Source organism: Mchenga conophoros, linkage group LG6 (genome assembly GCF_057382185.1).
Source record: "Mchenga conophoros isolate Kocher_MC1m ecotype Shallow Benthic linkage group LG6, M_conophoros_male_GT1.1, whole genome shotgun sequence".
Classification (NCBI taxonomy): Eukaryota; Metazoa; Chordata; class Actinopteri; order Cichliformes; family Cichlidae; genus Mchenga; species Mchenga conophoros.
In genome coordinates this window covers 31,877,349-31,892,687 of record NC_140531.1, presented here as the reverse complement: position 1 = coordinate 31,892,687, position 15,339 = coordinate 31,877,349, and the positions used below count along the sequence as shown (strand labels likewise).

Sequence of the window (15,339 nt, the reverse complement as noted above, 5' to 3'; positions counted from 1 at the left end):
TCATTCAGACTCCATTGCTCTCAGAAAGATGTTCTTCACAAAATTTCGTTTGGAAGACATAACAGATATTAAATGATCAGATAGCACAAAGACACTTTTGGCAATAAATAACTCTTTTGTCTCTTTTGTTTTCTTTTGTTATTGTTTATTGAGAGAAAATTTGCTAATTCGAGTTCCTGAAATGTGAGGATTTACTTTTCTAATGGGCGTTTGTGGCTTGACAAATCGTTGAACCCATTTTCTAAGTCTTTCTAAGTTTCTAAGTTCATTTCATAACAGCTCAAATTTAAATGACAAAAAAAAGTTTTTAACAAAATCAATGGATCGTAATCGTAAATTGAAATCGAACATAAATATACAGCTTGCTGTCACGTCCTAACGCGCACACATACGCACGAACATAGGCATCGCATGTAAACTTGCGACTGTATTAGGTTTCCCGTTATTGGCCAGTCAGCACCGACCCATCTTACATTTCCCTCGTCCTTTGCAGCACAGCTGAAGCAAGGTCGGGGAGCGTGTTTCCTTCACATTTGATGCATTACATTCCAAGGAGGAAAAAAACAGTTTTAAACAGTTGTGCTGTCTGTCAAAGCTCTGTGTGTTTAGCAGTTTGTTTTGTTTGATTTTGTTTTGATTCTTGTTTTACTCTTCTCATCTCGAGACAGTACAAAATAAATGATTTAAGCCATCGTGCTGACACTTCTCAGAATGAGGCTGGATTTTTATATCAGCATTTAGATTACTTTAATTTTACTGAGTATAATGTGTCTCTTCCTGGGATTATATCGATCAATTGTGAAGTGCTTTCCTGTGAAGGGTGTCTGAAGAAAAACCAAAGCATGGATGGGTTTTAGGGTGCTGAGGGATGTTCTGGAGCAAGACCGACTTATGAGACGGCTAGCACACAACTTGCAGGTATTAAGCAGGTATCTGCTTTGATTTCTTTTTAACAGAAATACCTTTCCCAGCTGGCAGAGGTCAGTCTATCGAGCATGCTGACCGAACCTCCAGCTGCACAGTGACGATACTTCGACCTCTCACCTGCTCCAAAACGAACATCAGAGGAAGGATTTCCTAAACGATCCTAAAGCACGGATAATGCCATACATGGAACATGCGGACAAATACAAGAATGCTGATGTTTATGGGAGAGCAATGTTTGAATGGCGCAGGCAATAGAGGCTTTCAGGTTTGTACATACATGAAGTGAAATGTATAGTAAGGTTTTAAAATTTAACTTCAATTTTATCATTTTTCTTACAGTTTACTTTAATGGTTTGTGTGAAATGAAATTAAGTTATATTGTTGGAATAAAAGTACATTTACATTTATCTTAAATTATCTAGAAAAAAGTCTTTTACAGTTTGTGTTTTGAATTTTGTCTCGTCATCACTGAAACAACTGGGACAGACTTAGGTCTGCTAAATTACTTGAATATGTTGGGTATTAAGTTTATGATTTTTTTTTTGTTACAGAGCCTGAGAGCTATGTGTATTTAAGAAAACTGGACAATAACAACAAAAAAACCCAAAAAGCATTTGTGGCATTTGTTTTTTTCACTTGTGACATCATCAGTGAGGATGTTTTCTTCATCTGCTTGTGTTTTATCTTCTCGTACGTCTTTGTGACGTGAGCTCTCAGGGCCACTGTGTTTTTCCCCCCCCTCGGTTTAAAAACTGAGGCAGATTCTCAGGTTTATTGTTCTTGTTAAACAAATTTCACTGTATAAATAATAAAATTAACATTTTTATTTATATCTAAGGCTGTTTTTGTTTTGTTTTTTCCCTTTCCCCCCCCACATGCGATTGTGAACTTCAGTATCCATCAGGGAAAACTATACGTCCTTTAGATTAATAATGTTTCAGTGATACAAAAGATCTTTATTTTCTCTTTTATGTTGAATGTAATTCATAGGACAATCCCAGTCATATTTGCCAAGACATGTAATGCCTTAGATATGAAACTTCAACTGGACCATGTGTTTAACTTAAACATGAACTGTTTCATGTTACGACAATTTGTTACGGAGGGATTATCAAGCTCACACTCTGTTTTTGTATACTGTGAATACTGATCCTGTGACTTCAGCAATATAGTATTATTTTTCTTTGACAGACTTCTTGACTTTTTGATGGAAAACACTTGAATAAACCATGTGAATGTCTCAAATTAGCCATCTTCCTTTCTTGAACAAAAAACAGATTCGATCGTTTTGCTTTAGCAGCTTTTTTGTGTGTAATAACCTTGAAAGGCAGCGCTGTGAAAGAGCTCCACCAAGTGTTGAGGCAAAAAAAACCCCCACTACATCCATGTAATTCTGCAATAAATCTACTGCTGTAAACAGAAATGTAAAACCCAGAGAAAGTTTTTAAATGCAGATGCGTGTTTTTTATTTCATCATTATTTGTTTACTGTGATAAATTTGAATCTGCTGGTTACTCACAATATGCAAAAATCCGGATCGCACTACAAAAACTGGAAATGCTGTCAATTGCAAAAATCCTTTTGAGTGACCTTATAATGAAAATGTTGTAATGATAATTTAAGTTTGTTCATACATGAGGTTTTCAGAATTTTAGTTATTCACTTAAAATACCAATTTTAAAAATGGAAGATTGGCCATGTACCCCACTTTTCAACTACATGTATTTTTTTTTATAACGTTTAGTGAAATTATCATTACATTAAATTAAGTATAATATTGCCATGGTGGAAAAAAATCAGTTTTTAATATCAATTAAACATCAGTTGTCCCAATGTAACTGGTGTTAACATACAAAACGTTTTTGTTAAAGTAATGCATCATCCCTTTATATCAATAGGTCTGGAACTAGAAACTGGAAGTGAGATATACAGTACGTAATAAATTTATTAGACCACCTGACATGAAAAAAAAACCAACAATAAAAAACATAACACATTTTTTGAAAGCTGTCACAGTCTTGTTTAAAACTAAAAATTATATTGGTATTTATTAGCCATATAAAATGAATTCATGTTTCTACACTCAAATCTTAGCCAGAACAAGTATAACATTCAATCACTTAAACCAATTTTTATGTTCAGAAATGAAAGTAAGGAATTATAAATGTGAATTATAAAGTCTGGTGGCCACATTTTGCAGACTCTCCAATACTGACTGTAACTTGGATAGCCTCCTCCTTTCTGAAGCCTCTGTCAGACAGTCAAGCTCCACACCCACAACGGTACTGGCATTCGGATTAGTGTACTGAATCTGTTATTTTTCCACCACACTCAGTGTAATGCCCTAGCACACAACAGCAAAGAGCATGGTACTGTCCAGCACAAACTCATAAAAGATCCTGAACAGCTGTAAAAGGAGCTCAGTCATCTCTGAAAATAGAAACAGAGGCCTTCTGTGTTTTTGATGAAGTCCAGTTTATTGTCATGAACACCAAAGTATTTGTAATCATCTACTTTCTCCACACAGACCCAGTGGATGAAAAGAAGGGTCACTGGTGTTCGTGGCTACCTCATCCACAACCACTTTTTAGTGTTTAGTGTTTGCCACATTAAGATGCAGATGGTTTTACTCACTCCTTGTGACCAAGTTGTCCACCACAGCCTTATGCTCTTTTTCATCACTCTCTCTGATACATAGAGAGGTTGATGAGGAAGAAGGGCCATTTAATGGTTGAGAATTTATGCATATTTTGCATTAGAAACTGTCAAAAAGCAAAAGTTTTAGCACTAGCATCTCAATATTCTTCCTCCATTATTGATTTTAGACGATTTTGGTGAAAATAAAAGACATTTATATAAATTTAGACATATACTTTAATCTTTATTTAAAAAAAAATACAAATATAAATGTATAAAGTACCACACAAATAGTTTATATTTTAATAATGTCTTATCCTAGGCTATCGATAATGTAACGTCAATAAGACCATAGCTTTATTATTATTATTTTTGGAAACCTGCATGTTGCAGCTGCCAGTACATGCCATTTTTGCCAATAAATGACTTCTATGTATAGAAAGTGCAGCTCCGCGACATCGCCGACAGAGGGCAGCACTTAATAAAGCACACGGGCCTCACAGAAATTGCGAGAAGGAAATCCGTGTTGCATGCTGATTGGCTCTTTCTTTAAAAAAACCTTTCCCCCAGCCAATGAGCAAAGGAAAAACATTGGCCTAAGTGCCAGCGTTACCTGTCAGTAAAACAAAAACAACAGTGTTCGTGTCACAGTTTGGAGCTTGGACACAGCAGACGGTCGGAGATTTTTCTGTTGTTGTTTTTTTTTTTTTTTTTTCCCCCAATGCTGTGATTTATATGACAGCGTAGATAAAGATATTAGGATTTTATAGATGTATTTCAAGATGGAGAACGAGCTCGCGACTTTGCAATTTGACATTATGTTTAATTGACGTTCGGGCTTCGAGAAGAAGAGCTAGATAACCGTTAGCGACGCATAAAACGCCTACAAAAGTGCGGATATTGGACGGTGTGGGCGTTTTATTCGTTGATACGCGCACGGAGATAGATTTTTAAAGCAGTTACATCTCCTAGCAGTGAATATTTAAGCTAATGTAGCGTTAGGCATTGTTTATCAACAGTGCGACTTTGAATGAACAGGGGGAGGGGGGAGGCGTGGTGTTACTGAATCTTGTCTGGGCTTGTTATCGACGCACGTCCACACATAAGGTGACAGTTTCTTGTTCGTTATTGCAGGTATCGCTTGAAATTCTGTTTTTGCGCCGTTCTGTCGCAAAAGCTTCTTTTCTACTGTAAATCATGGCAGCTGACTGCGAGGCCTGGCTGAACGCAAACCCCGTGGGTAAGTGTGAGCATTTAGAGCCATTTAAGTATTGTGCTTCATCAGCTGGATAGGATGTGGGGCAGTGGGGTTTTTTTTTCATGCGGAAGTGGGTGAAAGTATGTTATCTTGCACTGTGTACAGATTCGGTTACTTTTTTTACTCCCCCTCAGCTGTAGTCTGTGTTTAAGTGCAGATAGAAATTAACTGCATGCATGCATATTGTCAATCAAATCAAACCAAACACGAACTCACCACAATTTTCTCTTGTAAACCAACAGAGATTGGAGACCTGAGTGACTCTTTTGTATCTGGGGAGGAAGACAATGGAGGTTTCATTATCGCTAATAAAAATATTAACAACGAGATCAATGGCAACTGGGTGGCCTCCTCTAGCAACAGCATCCATGAGGCACGTCTGAAGGCCAAGGCCAAGCGGAGGCTGAGGAAGAACTCCTCCAGGGACTCTGGCAGGGGGGACTCGCTCAGCGATAATGGAGATGTGGTTAGGGGAACTTCAGTGGCACCCACAAGTCCCAAGAGCAAGCTGTTAGACAGAAAGTCCCGGCTCGGGAAGGGCAGAGGCCTCCCAAAGAAAGGTAAGAGCATATTATTAAATGAAGAACGTAGCACAGTTGTAACCAAAGCACGGTCGTTATCAAAGGCATGTGAATGTTTATCAAAGAGCCATTTGTATTTCAGATTCCCGGACTTCAAAGGGAAGGTGCTACATCCACACATTCATGTAGTGCTGTCATCCATTCTTGTTGTTGTTGTCGTTGTTGTTTTTATTTTATGGAAGCCATAAACCAATTAACAAGTAAACAAATGGCTCCGACTCACTTGTATCCTTTTTTTCCCCTTGTCATCTGCTCAGCCAAGCCTTTCTGGAAATTTCCAGGCTTCTTTGCAGAATGGTGAATGCCCCCCTTCCCCAAAAATAGCATTGTAACATAATCGTTCGTTGTAACTAGTTTTGTTAATAGGAGGTCTAATTTTTTTTTTTTTTTTTTTTTTTGTGAGAAGGTTAAAATAAAAACAATCCTGGTACCATTTTGTGTATAATGTACCACTAACTGCTTTCGTTGTTGATATTAATGCACAGGATGTGACATGAATAGTCCATCTTTAAGATAACTATTGGATGCACAGGTGCTGTTTAAAGTTACAGTCACAAGGCTTATAGAGCATCTGATTTCCCGTGTTTTTGTTGTCTATCTATTTGGGTGTAAAGCAACATTAACGCTATAGATAATTATGCTATTGAAAATATAATTTTTTCAATCAGCTGGAAATGTTGCATAATGGCTTCTCTGACCTGCCAACGTTTTGCCTCTTGTATAGGTTGTATAGATAATTGTTGATCTATAAGTAGATGAGAGTTTAGCAAAGTGTCAGCATTTTCCAATCCTTCGGCCACCTCTCGCTGCAGATCTTCAGTGATGTCAGCATACAGTTCTCGGTTACAGTATGTGTCCCTGCAGACTGCAGTACAGTTCAGGCACTTGACTCTCCCCATGGGCATGTCTAGTTTCTCCCTGCGCAGAGCCTGCCCTCTTTTGTTTCTCTTTCTTTTTTTTCCTCGATTGCGTAACAGAACTGCCACACTATCAGAGCCTGGCAATTTGAGCTTGTAGCTTTCCTGCATGAAAATTTTATGCATTTAAGGTTTGGAAAAAGTGTAATGTTTAAATGCTAAAGCTTGGCGGTTTTCACAACCAAGGTGGACTCTGCTAAATATAGTGACATGTCGTATGCCACATACTGGGTGGGAGACTAATGGAGGTTTTAAGGGATGTCTCACAAGCTGCTTTGGCATTCAGCTTCTTAAACCGTCTGCAATCTGCCAGTGCTGACCTCAGAACTGGCAGATGTTTGCTGCTTGTGTCTACACAGAAAATGTAGCCTGGGAAGCATGTTGGCAGCAGCTTCAGTTCTCTGCATGTATCTGCATAGGGAGTATTTAGCGAGTAGACCCCCATATACCAACACAGTGATGCATGTAACATACAGGAACTTGACTGGAGTGAAGTGATTTTTGGATTGGTACAAATTATGCAGACAGATTGATTAAATTTAGACTAAATGCTAATGGAAAAACAAGAGTATTTTTCCCTTTTTTTATGACTAGAAGCCCATTTCTTAAAGGAAGTTTGTACTCTATGACCAAAGCAAGTCAGGATATTCAGGAAACATGCAGTAAATGAAGTATCAGTAGCTGTTTTAGTTCAAAGTAGAGCACCAAATGCATTTCACATTTTAAGCTTATGACTAAATTCAGTCCTGTTGTCAAACCTGTTTGTACACTTGATAATGAAACAATAAGATTTGCCACTACATGTGGGGCACTAAAGCTTTTAAAAGAGAAAAAGAAAGCACTTTGACAATGTCACGCATCACAATTCATATTGTCACTGCCCTTTGTCTCCAGGTGGGGCTGGAGGAAAAGGTGTATGGGGCAGATCTGGTGAAGTTTATGAACCAGAGGCAGTAGATGAAAGAGACCCCAACTATGATGAAGATCAGGTAATTGTTGTGCTGACATCACCTGGATTATTATTATTATTATTATTATTATTATTATTATTAACACAGGCTCTTCTACAAATGTAAAAAAAAAAGGATACATGTTCCACAAACAAGTGTGACTGAAGTGCGATTCTGCTTTGTCAGGAAAACTGTGTGTATGAGACGGTGGTCCCCCCGTTGGATGAAAGGGACTTCGAGAAGACTGTTACCCCCATAGTGCAAGAGTATTTTGAACATGGAGACACAAATGAAGTAGCGGTGAGTGTTACCAAGTTAATGTAGATACATACTGGCAGTTGAGGTGAGCTACTCTATTACAGAAGCTGAGATCAACACACAATTTTAAAAAAAAAAAACTGATATTAACACAACCATGAATTCTAAGACAAGTTGGTGTCCTTTTCCTTTTCCAGGAGCTGCTTGCAGAGCTGAACCTGGGGCCTATGCGGAGCGTGGTGCCCTCACTGGCTGTAGCACTGGCCCTGGAGGCCAAAGCCAGCCACCGAGAGCTCACCTCCAGGCTGCTGGCTGACCTTTGTGGGCCTGTTTTATCCCACGGCGACATGGAAAAGTCATTTGACAAACTCCTCAGAGAGTTGCCTGATTTGGTACTAGACACACCTGGGGCTGCTCAGGTGAGTGTTTGGAGACAAATGTGTGTATACTTAGTCCCCAGATAGCAACTTATTCTGTTTGTGTGTTTTCTAGTTACTTGTTTCTTGAGGATATGAGTCCAAACTAGGTCTTTGCAGTTAAACAAAAGAACTTCAGTTATAATTCTGGCTTTCAGCGATAATTGGAGCAAGATAATCGAGATAAAACAAGTGGTAAAGGACATTTAACAAACTGACTTCCTGAAGAATAATTATTTCAAGTCAGTCCCTTTAAAGAAGATAACAGTTTTAACACTCGTCAGCTAGAAGTATGCTTTTTGTTTGAAGTGTTAACATAGCTTGTGGTTGAGCACAGGGGAACAACGCTGTGGGGTTTTTCTTTTCTTTTTTTTTTCTTGTGTGTTGGTGTGCGAGAGAGAGCCGGTGTGTTTTTTAGAGCTCTTTCCCTTTCGGCCTGCACAGACATGAGATCTGTGGCTATTGTCTAACTGTGCTCGCAAAAAGCAAGCTCAGCAAAGGACGCTAAAAGGGTTATTCTGCGTACTTCCCCCCGCACCCCTCCTCTCGCCATCTCATTGGGTCTCGCTGGTCATGTCTGTCCCACTCTCCAAATTCTCAGTGGGTTTAAAGGGACATTATGATAGCGCCCTGCCCCCACTTCCTTCCCTTCGCGCTTTCGCTCTCTCAGTTTCACACACAAGCCCGCACACGCCCCCTTACTCCTCATTTGCCTGTCGGTCTAGACACAGCAGTGGGTCAGCTGAGATGTAGCTGCCTCTTGTCTGTACAGGAACAATGAGCAACAGTGAGCCCAGGCTTTGTGGAGGCCAGAAGAGCAAAGGCAGCTCTTTCATTTTCCTCATACACGTGCTCACACTACTGTAAACAAAGAGACACGTGCAAGTGAAGCAACAGTCAGTCATCTGTCCAGTCAGTGTTTTTGTGGGGCCTCCAAACTGAAGCTTGTAAACTACGAATAATCTTATTGTTGCAGGCTGTGGAAAGCCGACTTTATTTATGCCGAAAATAAATGACCAGCCAATCATATCTCCTGATTTAGTGGGTTAGCAGCTCTAAGAAACAGGAACATGGTGCAAGAGTGTTTAAAATTATTTGCTTTTTTCCCATCTTTGTATCTCTCTTTTAGTTGGTGGGTCAATTCATTGCACGAGCTGTAAGTGACCAAATATTATCAAAGACCTACATCGAAGGCTACAAAGGAAAAGTTGACTGTGAATATGCAAGGTATGTCATTCTTGGACTCCACCACAATAGCTTAGCATGATGAAACAAGGAGTTTTATTCTTTCTCCCTTTAAATAATCTCTTCTAATTTGCTAGCCTTAGCAAACAGAAGGTTTGTGGCAGTAGGTGGGGAGCTGTTGGCCTGGTATTACCACATTAGGAACATTTCTCTGCCGTCAGAAACAGAGCAATTAATCTGGCGAGTCTGAAGCTTTTGGCTCACAGGGATTACTTGTTCATACACTGACCTCATTATTTTAAACGTTGACCATGTTAAATATGAGCACCTAACTATAAATAATAATGAGCGTAATAATTTCTGTTGAAAGGATCAGGGTACATGTTAAGTTTGTATTTTAGCTATACCATATGTAATTCAATACGAAAAACTGTATACAAAATCTGTATTTCAGATTTTGGGTTAGATCAAAGTTTGCTAAATAAATAGGCAGTAAATATTTTACAAAAATTTTCTTTGGGTTTTACTCTGGAGCTCGAATAAAATGATAGCAAAAATGTTTTTTGTTTTTTTTCTGTCTCAGAAAATAAATTTGTATAAATCTCTTGAAACTCATAATATTTGCCAGCTGTAGCCTATGTGGGGTAATAGTTAGGATGGACGGTTGAAAATTTAGTTTTTTATTATTGTTTTTTTAAATGGCACAAAGATGTCCAAATCATTAACTTTGTTTTTAAAAAATTCATGGAGTCAAAAAGGAATAAGTTTGTTTTGTGTTTTTTCACAGAAATTAAAAATGTCTTCATATATAGCCAGATCTTTTAGCAATAAACTGATTTCAAACCCACAATAGGTTGCTTTTATTATATTGCTTTAATGGTTAGTTACATGTTTGTCTGCACCATTTGCATTTTGAGAGATCAGGGTAATTATAGCTGTTGGAATAATGCAATAAGTCAATGTGATTCATGAGAAAAGAGGATTTAGTTTAGCCTTGTGATCAGCTGTTCTTGTTGTCCTCTAATTGGAGAGCAGCAGGTTAACACGAACAGTATTGTTTAAAACGTTTTTGCCAGTGATGTGAGGATGCTTTCAAAAATATTGCCATTTATATTGTTTATCTAGAAACTGAATAAAAGTGTGCATTTATAAAAAAGGACAACAAAACAATATCTAATAAAAATAAAATGTTGGGATCATGATTTGCTTTTGAAACTGCACCAGTTCTCACAGTGTACAAGGTGTTTGGGGCAGGTTGGTTGAATGAAGACTGCCTCAGTGCCCATGTTTTTATGTAATCCCAGACTGACTCTTGTTTTTTGTGATCAGGGCTCTGTTAGGACCAGACCATCTGTTGCAGGACTCTTCTTCTTCTTTTTTTTTTTTTTTTTTTTCCTTCTTCTTGTTAAGAGTTTGTACTACATGTTGCCTGTCTAATTTGTATCTAAGAATGCAAATGTCCAATTTTCCTTGCTAGCTTGCTATTTGGAGAAATGTAGATTGAGGGTAGAGGATTTAAAGTTCCCAATGAGGAAGTGTGCATCATGTGTGTTGCCTCCAGCACGCTCTACTCAGGCACCACCTCTTTTAAACATTACAAGCAACTCTCCAAAACAAGGAGAGAGAGTTTAGGTTAAAGTTTTATAAACCTTGTGTGTATCGCTTTCTTCTCAGGGCGGCTCTGGACCGAGCAGCTGTGCTACTGAAGATGAGTATGGGTGGGCTTCGCATAGATAGCCAATGGGGGACAGGTGGAGGCCAGCAACCAGTCATACAGCTCATCAAAGAGGTAGGTTATATGAAGCAGAATCAAGTACACTCTGAAATGAAAGCAGTTTTTTTGAATTGTAATTGGTTCTTATTATAAAGCTCGAATAAAATTGAAGCAGCACTGTACAGTCTTCATCATGTATTTGGGGGGTTGTAGAACTTCTTCCTAAAATGCAAACCGTGCCATGTTGATGAACCGGTCCTGCCTGGTCTCGTTGTTGTTTTCAAAATAGCAGTCATATGTGGGAGAAACGTTAAGAGGTCTGAAAGCGAGGAATTGGTGAAGTAAAAGTATCCCAAAAAAACTTTTCACAACTTTTGAGCAGTTGTGTGTAAAATGGGCACATGGGCGATCGTGGCTCAAGAGTTGGGAGTTCGCCTTGTAATCGGAAGGTTGCCGGTTCGAGCCCCGGCTCAGACAGTCTCAGTCGTTGTGTCCTTGGGGCAAGACACTTCACCTGTTGCCTACTGGTGGCTGTCAGAGGGCCCGGTGGCGCCAGTGTCCGGCAGCCTCGCCTCTGTCAGTGCGCCCCAGGGTGGCTGTGGCTACAATGTAGCTTGCCATCACCAGTGTGTGAATGGGTGGATGACTGGATATGTAAAGCGCTTTGGGGTCCTTAGGGACTAGTAAAGCGCTATACAAATACAGGCCATTTACCATAAAATATGTCTGTTTTCATCACTTTCAAGTGAAATTGGAAAGCAGATGGCAGCAGACTTGCGTTTTGTTTTTCTTTGTGTAGCTCTTTGTTACTGTATGGATATTGCCATAACAAAAATTCTCATTTGTATTCTGTCATGCCAGATGAACCTTCTTCTGAAGGAGTACATCCTATCTGGTGACAGCAAGGAGGCTGAGCGATGCCTCAGAGATCTTGAGGTTCCCCATTTCCATCACGAGTTTGCCTATGAGGTAAATTCATGGCTACATTTGATGTAGCAGCAGACACATTAAATGCAGTCTAAATGTAAAATGTTATAAAACTACTGAAACATTTTATCTGTTTTGAGGGGATTTCTTTAGCTTTACACCCTTAATGTTGCATTGTGTGGTCTTCAATTAAATTAAACACAGGATTGTGAATGTTTCTCGCAGGCGATAGTGATGGTGTTGGAGTCTAATGGAGAGAAAACTTTCAAAATGGTTCTGCAGCTACTCAAGTCACTCTCTGTGTCCTCCGTGATTACTGTGGACCAAATGAGAAGGGTATGGTGCCACCTGGTGTGTGAATTATGCACTGCTTTTTTTTTTTTTTCTTTTTTTTTGTAGGCCTGTAAAATGGTTGTCTTTTTCTTGTAGGGCTACCAAAGAGTTTACATGGACATCGCTGAGATCAACATTGATGTCCCTCGTGCATACTTTATCTTGGAGCAGTTTGTTGACAAGAGCTTCAGCATGGGAATCATTGATGTAAAGTTGAGGGATCTCTGTCCCTGTCGGTAAGCACGCTGGTTTTCACACACATCTGACACTCGTCTCCAGAGATGTGCTTCTGTTTTTGTTAATCATGTTGTTGCTCTCATCTTCTCTCAGGGGCCGTAAGAGGTATGTCAGCGAGGGAGACGGTGGTGTTGTCAAACTTGAAAGCTACTGAGAAGACTTTGTGTGCCATATTACCCCAAAAAACATAAAGCTACTTTTTTACTTGCATATTTTTCAAAGTACCTGAAAAAATGGTTTTTCTCCTTTCTAATGGTCAAAAGAAGGTACATTTCCAAAATTGAGGTAAGGGTAATTTAAACAAAAATGCACTTGTGATTGAAACTAAAGTAGATCACTCTCTCCAAGGTGTTTCAATATAAACATTTACATAAGCTAGCTCTTAAAGTGCCACACCTCTCCGTGTCAGTCATTCCACATTGTTTTGTACAGTATTTTCTTGTTTTCACTGCCACTCCTTTTGTGTTTTCTAGAAAGCAGTGTTTGTATTGACATGACTGGTTTGTGTCAAGAGCTTTATAAAAATGTATTAAAAATAAAATAAAATAAAAGGGAGTTTGTTGGTTCAATGCAATACTGGCTTCCAAACTAGCTACTGTTTCTATGCTGTGCTAGGTTTTCAGTCTTTAATCACACATCCGTGGCACGAGTTCTGTGCAAAAACGAATACCAATCAGGTAACTTCACAAAGTGGTGTGTTAAGAGTGTTTATTTTTATATTTGGGGAATAAGGAGTGTGAGAGACACCCTGACGTTCCTTGATTGTTGATTAAATCACTATGAAATCATTTCATCTGTTTTTGTCTGTTTAACACACAGTACTAACTGCATACTGCAACTTAAATAAGCAGTTATCTGAAATATAAAATAATAATAATAATAATAATGATAATATAACACTTTAAAGTAGTACCTAAGTAGCTCACTACCCCTACTGGCAAGTAACAGATATAATCTTTGCTAATTCCATGCTATAGATCATTCAACAATAACCACAGAACAGCAAGACTTTCAAAAGGGACAAAGAGGGATTAAACACTTTTTTTTAAAACTCTGTAACGCCAGATTCCCTCCAAGTCCATACAAATACATTCCAGTGCTTGGAATCAGTGTGTTTGCTTGATCCATCTGAAGGACTTTTGCCAGTTTAGGCATTTGTTTTTTTCCAATCCTTCACTGGGTATCTACTGTAGTTGCTCCTTCATTGCCAGTTCCTGTTGTTTAACAGCCTCTTGAGCCTCCATTTGCATTTTCTCCAGTTTCTCAAGGGTGACTGATTTGAGTGGGAGCAGCTTTGGCTTACACAAAACCATAGTAGGGACATCTTCCATGGAGAGCTGTCCTGTGAGGTGCATTCAAACAATCCACAAATGATTAAATTTTAATTTAAGCATAAATGAAAATATTATGTAAAAACCTAGCATGTCTGCTATTTCTCATAAAAGTCTGCAGCACATTAGCTGTGAGAAATGTTCTCTTTACACTTTAACCTTTATAGTACTGCAAACAGAGCTACTGTTCTATTTAAAGGAGTTTCAAATATACGATGCTACATCTATAAACTTATATCTTTTCAACCACTCCGGAAGAATTCAACAATATTTTTGATATCTGGTCAACTAGTTACCAATCTGGCATCTTACACATCTGATTGTGAGCCACTGAACAGCTTGTTCTTACTAACAACCCGTACACCTTTAACTAAAGAAAAGCAATATTGTCCCAAATGTTGACCCGAATTATATTTTTAAGCCAGAAAAGACTTTCAGGAGAGACCACAGAGCATATCTTGATTAAATCTCCAAGCTATTGTGAAATTTCAGTTCACTTCACGTGTTGTCTTGAGAGACACAAACAACCTTTTGTAACTACTGCTGTCCACATAGCTTTGGTACAAACCTTGTTTAGGCAGAACTTCTCTGAATATTGATTTGATCTCTGGCATGGTGTCCTCTGAGTGCTCGCTGAAAGGTAAGCATATTTGGACATTTCACGACTTTTTGACACATATTCATAAATTCCGAATAGTTTTTGCATCATTAAATGCTCTCCGCTCGAGAGGGAATGCAAAATTCAAGGAGCCTGTTAAGTTTTATAGTGGGTATTACATAGTTTATAATAAACTGGTCAGAAGGTTAGCCACAGGTCAGTACACAGTGCTAGCTAGCTAGCTACACTAACGATAGCTTTGCTTTTAGCGAACGCTCTCTAATCCAAAGACACAATGTCTCACCAATGCACAACAGTATAAACAAATCAATACTATTCACCCACTCGGGCATGTGTAAAATGGAAATCTTTTTCTCACCTTCAGCACCAGGTAAAGATTACAGTTGTCAAGCCAACGCGTCCGCAAGAATCACGTGATTTTCTTCTGTTGTCTATTTAATTTGAACAGTGTTTTACTGGCACCTATAGGCAGCTAGCAGAATAGCAAAACTCAATAACTTGAATAATGTTTGACGCTATGAAGCAGGCTTTACAGGGTCATTGAGCGTCTTTTTGTACTTTTATTTTTGGACAGAACATGTGTATGGATGAGAGAGACACATGTGTGACAGTGTAGCTGTAAGGAGCAGAGGTAGATGAGTTTAAGCATATTGGAGACAAAGTTATAGAGACAAGACTGCTGCCAGGCAGGAGTAAAGAAAAGAAGACCAGAAGATTTGTTGATGTAGTGAAGGAGGACATAGTTGGTGTGACAGAAGAGGATGCTAGGCGTAGGATGTGATGGAGGCAGATGATCCACTATGGTGAACCATAAAGGGACCAGCCAGAGAAGGAAAATAATTATGTGCACTTATTGCACTGATATAGGTTGGTAATGTTTCTGTATATCCAGAGAGATGGCTTCTGGTTGGCTTGAAAATAGCTAAGGGGTGTGTCGAGTACTCACATTTTTAAACAAAAAATATTAGATCTGTCAGGGGAAATTACTGCAGATGAAAAGCATTATTTCACCTTCAGAGTTTTGTATATATTTCAAGTATTTTATATAT

General features: G+C 38.8%; 2 protein-coding genes and 1 long non-coding RNA gene across 7 annotated transcripts in view; 2 read left to right on the top strand and 1 right to left on the bottom strand.

Annotated features, from left to right (window-relative positions):
* rbm20 (RNA binding motif protein 20) overlaps positions 1 to 2,306 on the top strand; it is a 54,946-nt gene extending 52,640 nt beyond the window's left edge. For 3 of the 5 annotated variants that reach the window (XM_085277434.1, XM_085277436.1, XM_085277435.1), the window contains exon 14: positions 957 to 2,305. In XM_085277434.1, the coding sequence (XP_085133560.1) occupies positions 957 to 1,025 (69 nt within the window). In that variant the 3' untranslated portion in view covers positions 1,026 to 2,305. Of the gene's footprint in view, positions 1 to 956 lie in introns of all 5 variants that reach the window. The other 2 variants (XR_014892771.1, XM_085277437.1) reach the window with 2 other exon arrangements.
* A 1,823-nt stretch (positions 2,307 to 4,129) lies between these two features.
* On the top strand, positions 4,130 to 12,914 carry pdcd4b (programmed cell death 4b). The gene is made up of 12 exons (XM_085277433.1): positions 4,130 to 4,239; positions 4,699 to 4,804; positions 5,065 to 5,382; positions 7,215 to 7,309; positions 7,457 to 7,570; positions 7,726 to 7,947; positions 9,074 to 9,171; positions 10,804 to 10,918; positions 11,705 to 11,812; positions 11,996 to 12,106; positions 12,200 to 12,339; positions 12,434 to 12,914. Exons 2-12 carry the CDS (start codon positions 4,762 to 4,764, stop codon positions 12,492 to 12,494), a joined length of 1,425 nt encoding a protein of 474 aa, XP_085133559.1. The 5' UTR covers positions 4,130 to 4,239; positions 4,699 to 4,761; the 3' UTR covers positions 12,495 to 12,914.
* Positions 12,915 to 13,031: 117 nt separating this feature from the next.
* LOC146572959 (uncharacterized) lies at positions 13,032 to 14,772 on the bottom strand. Its single transcript, XR_014892770.1, has 3 exons — positions 14,649 to 14,772; positions 14,240 to 14,304; positions 13,032 to 13,682 (listed from the first exon to the last, which is right to left on the bottom strand). It is a non-coding gene; the product is annotated as an uncharacterized LOC146572959 (long non-coding RNA).
* Between the last annotated feature and the right edge of the window lie 567 nt (positions 14,773 to 15,339).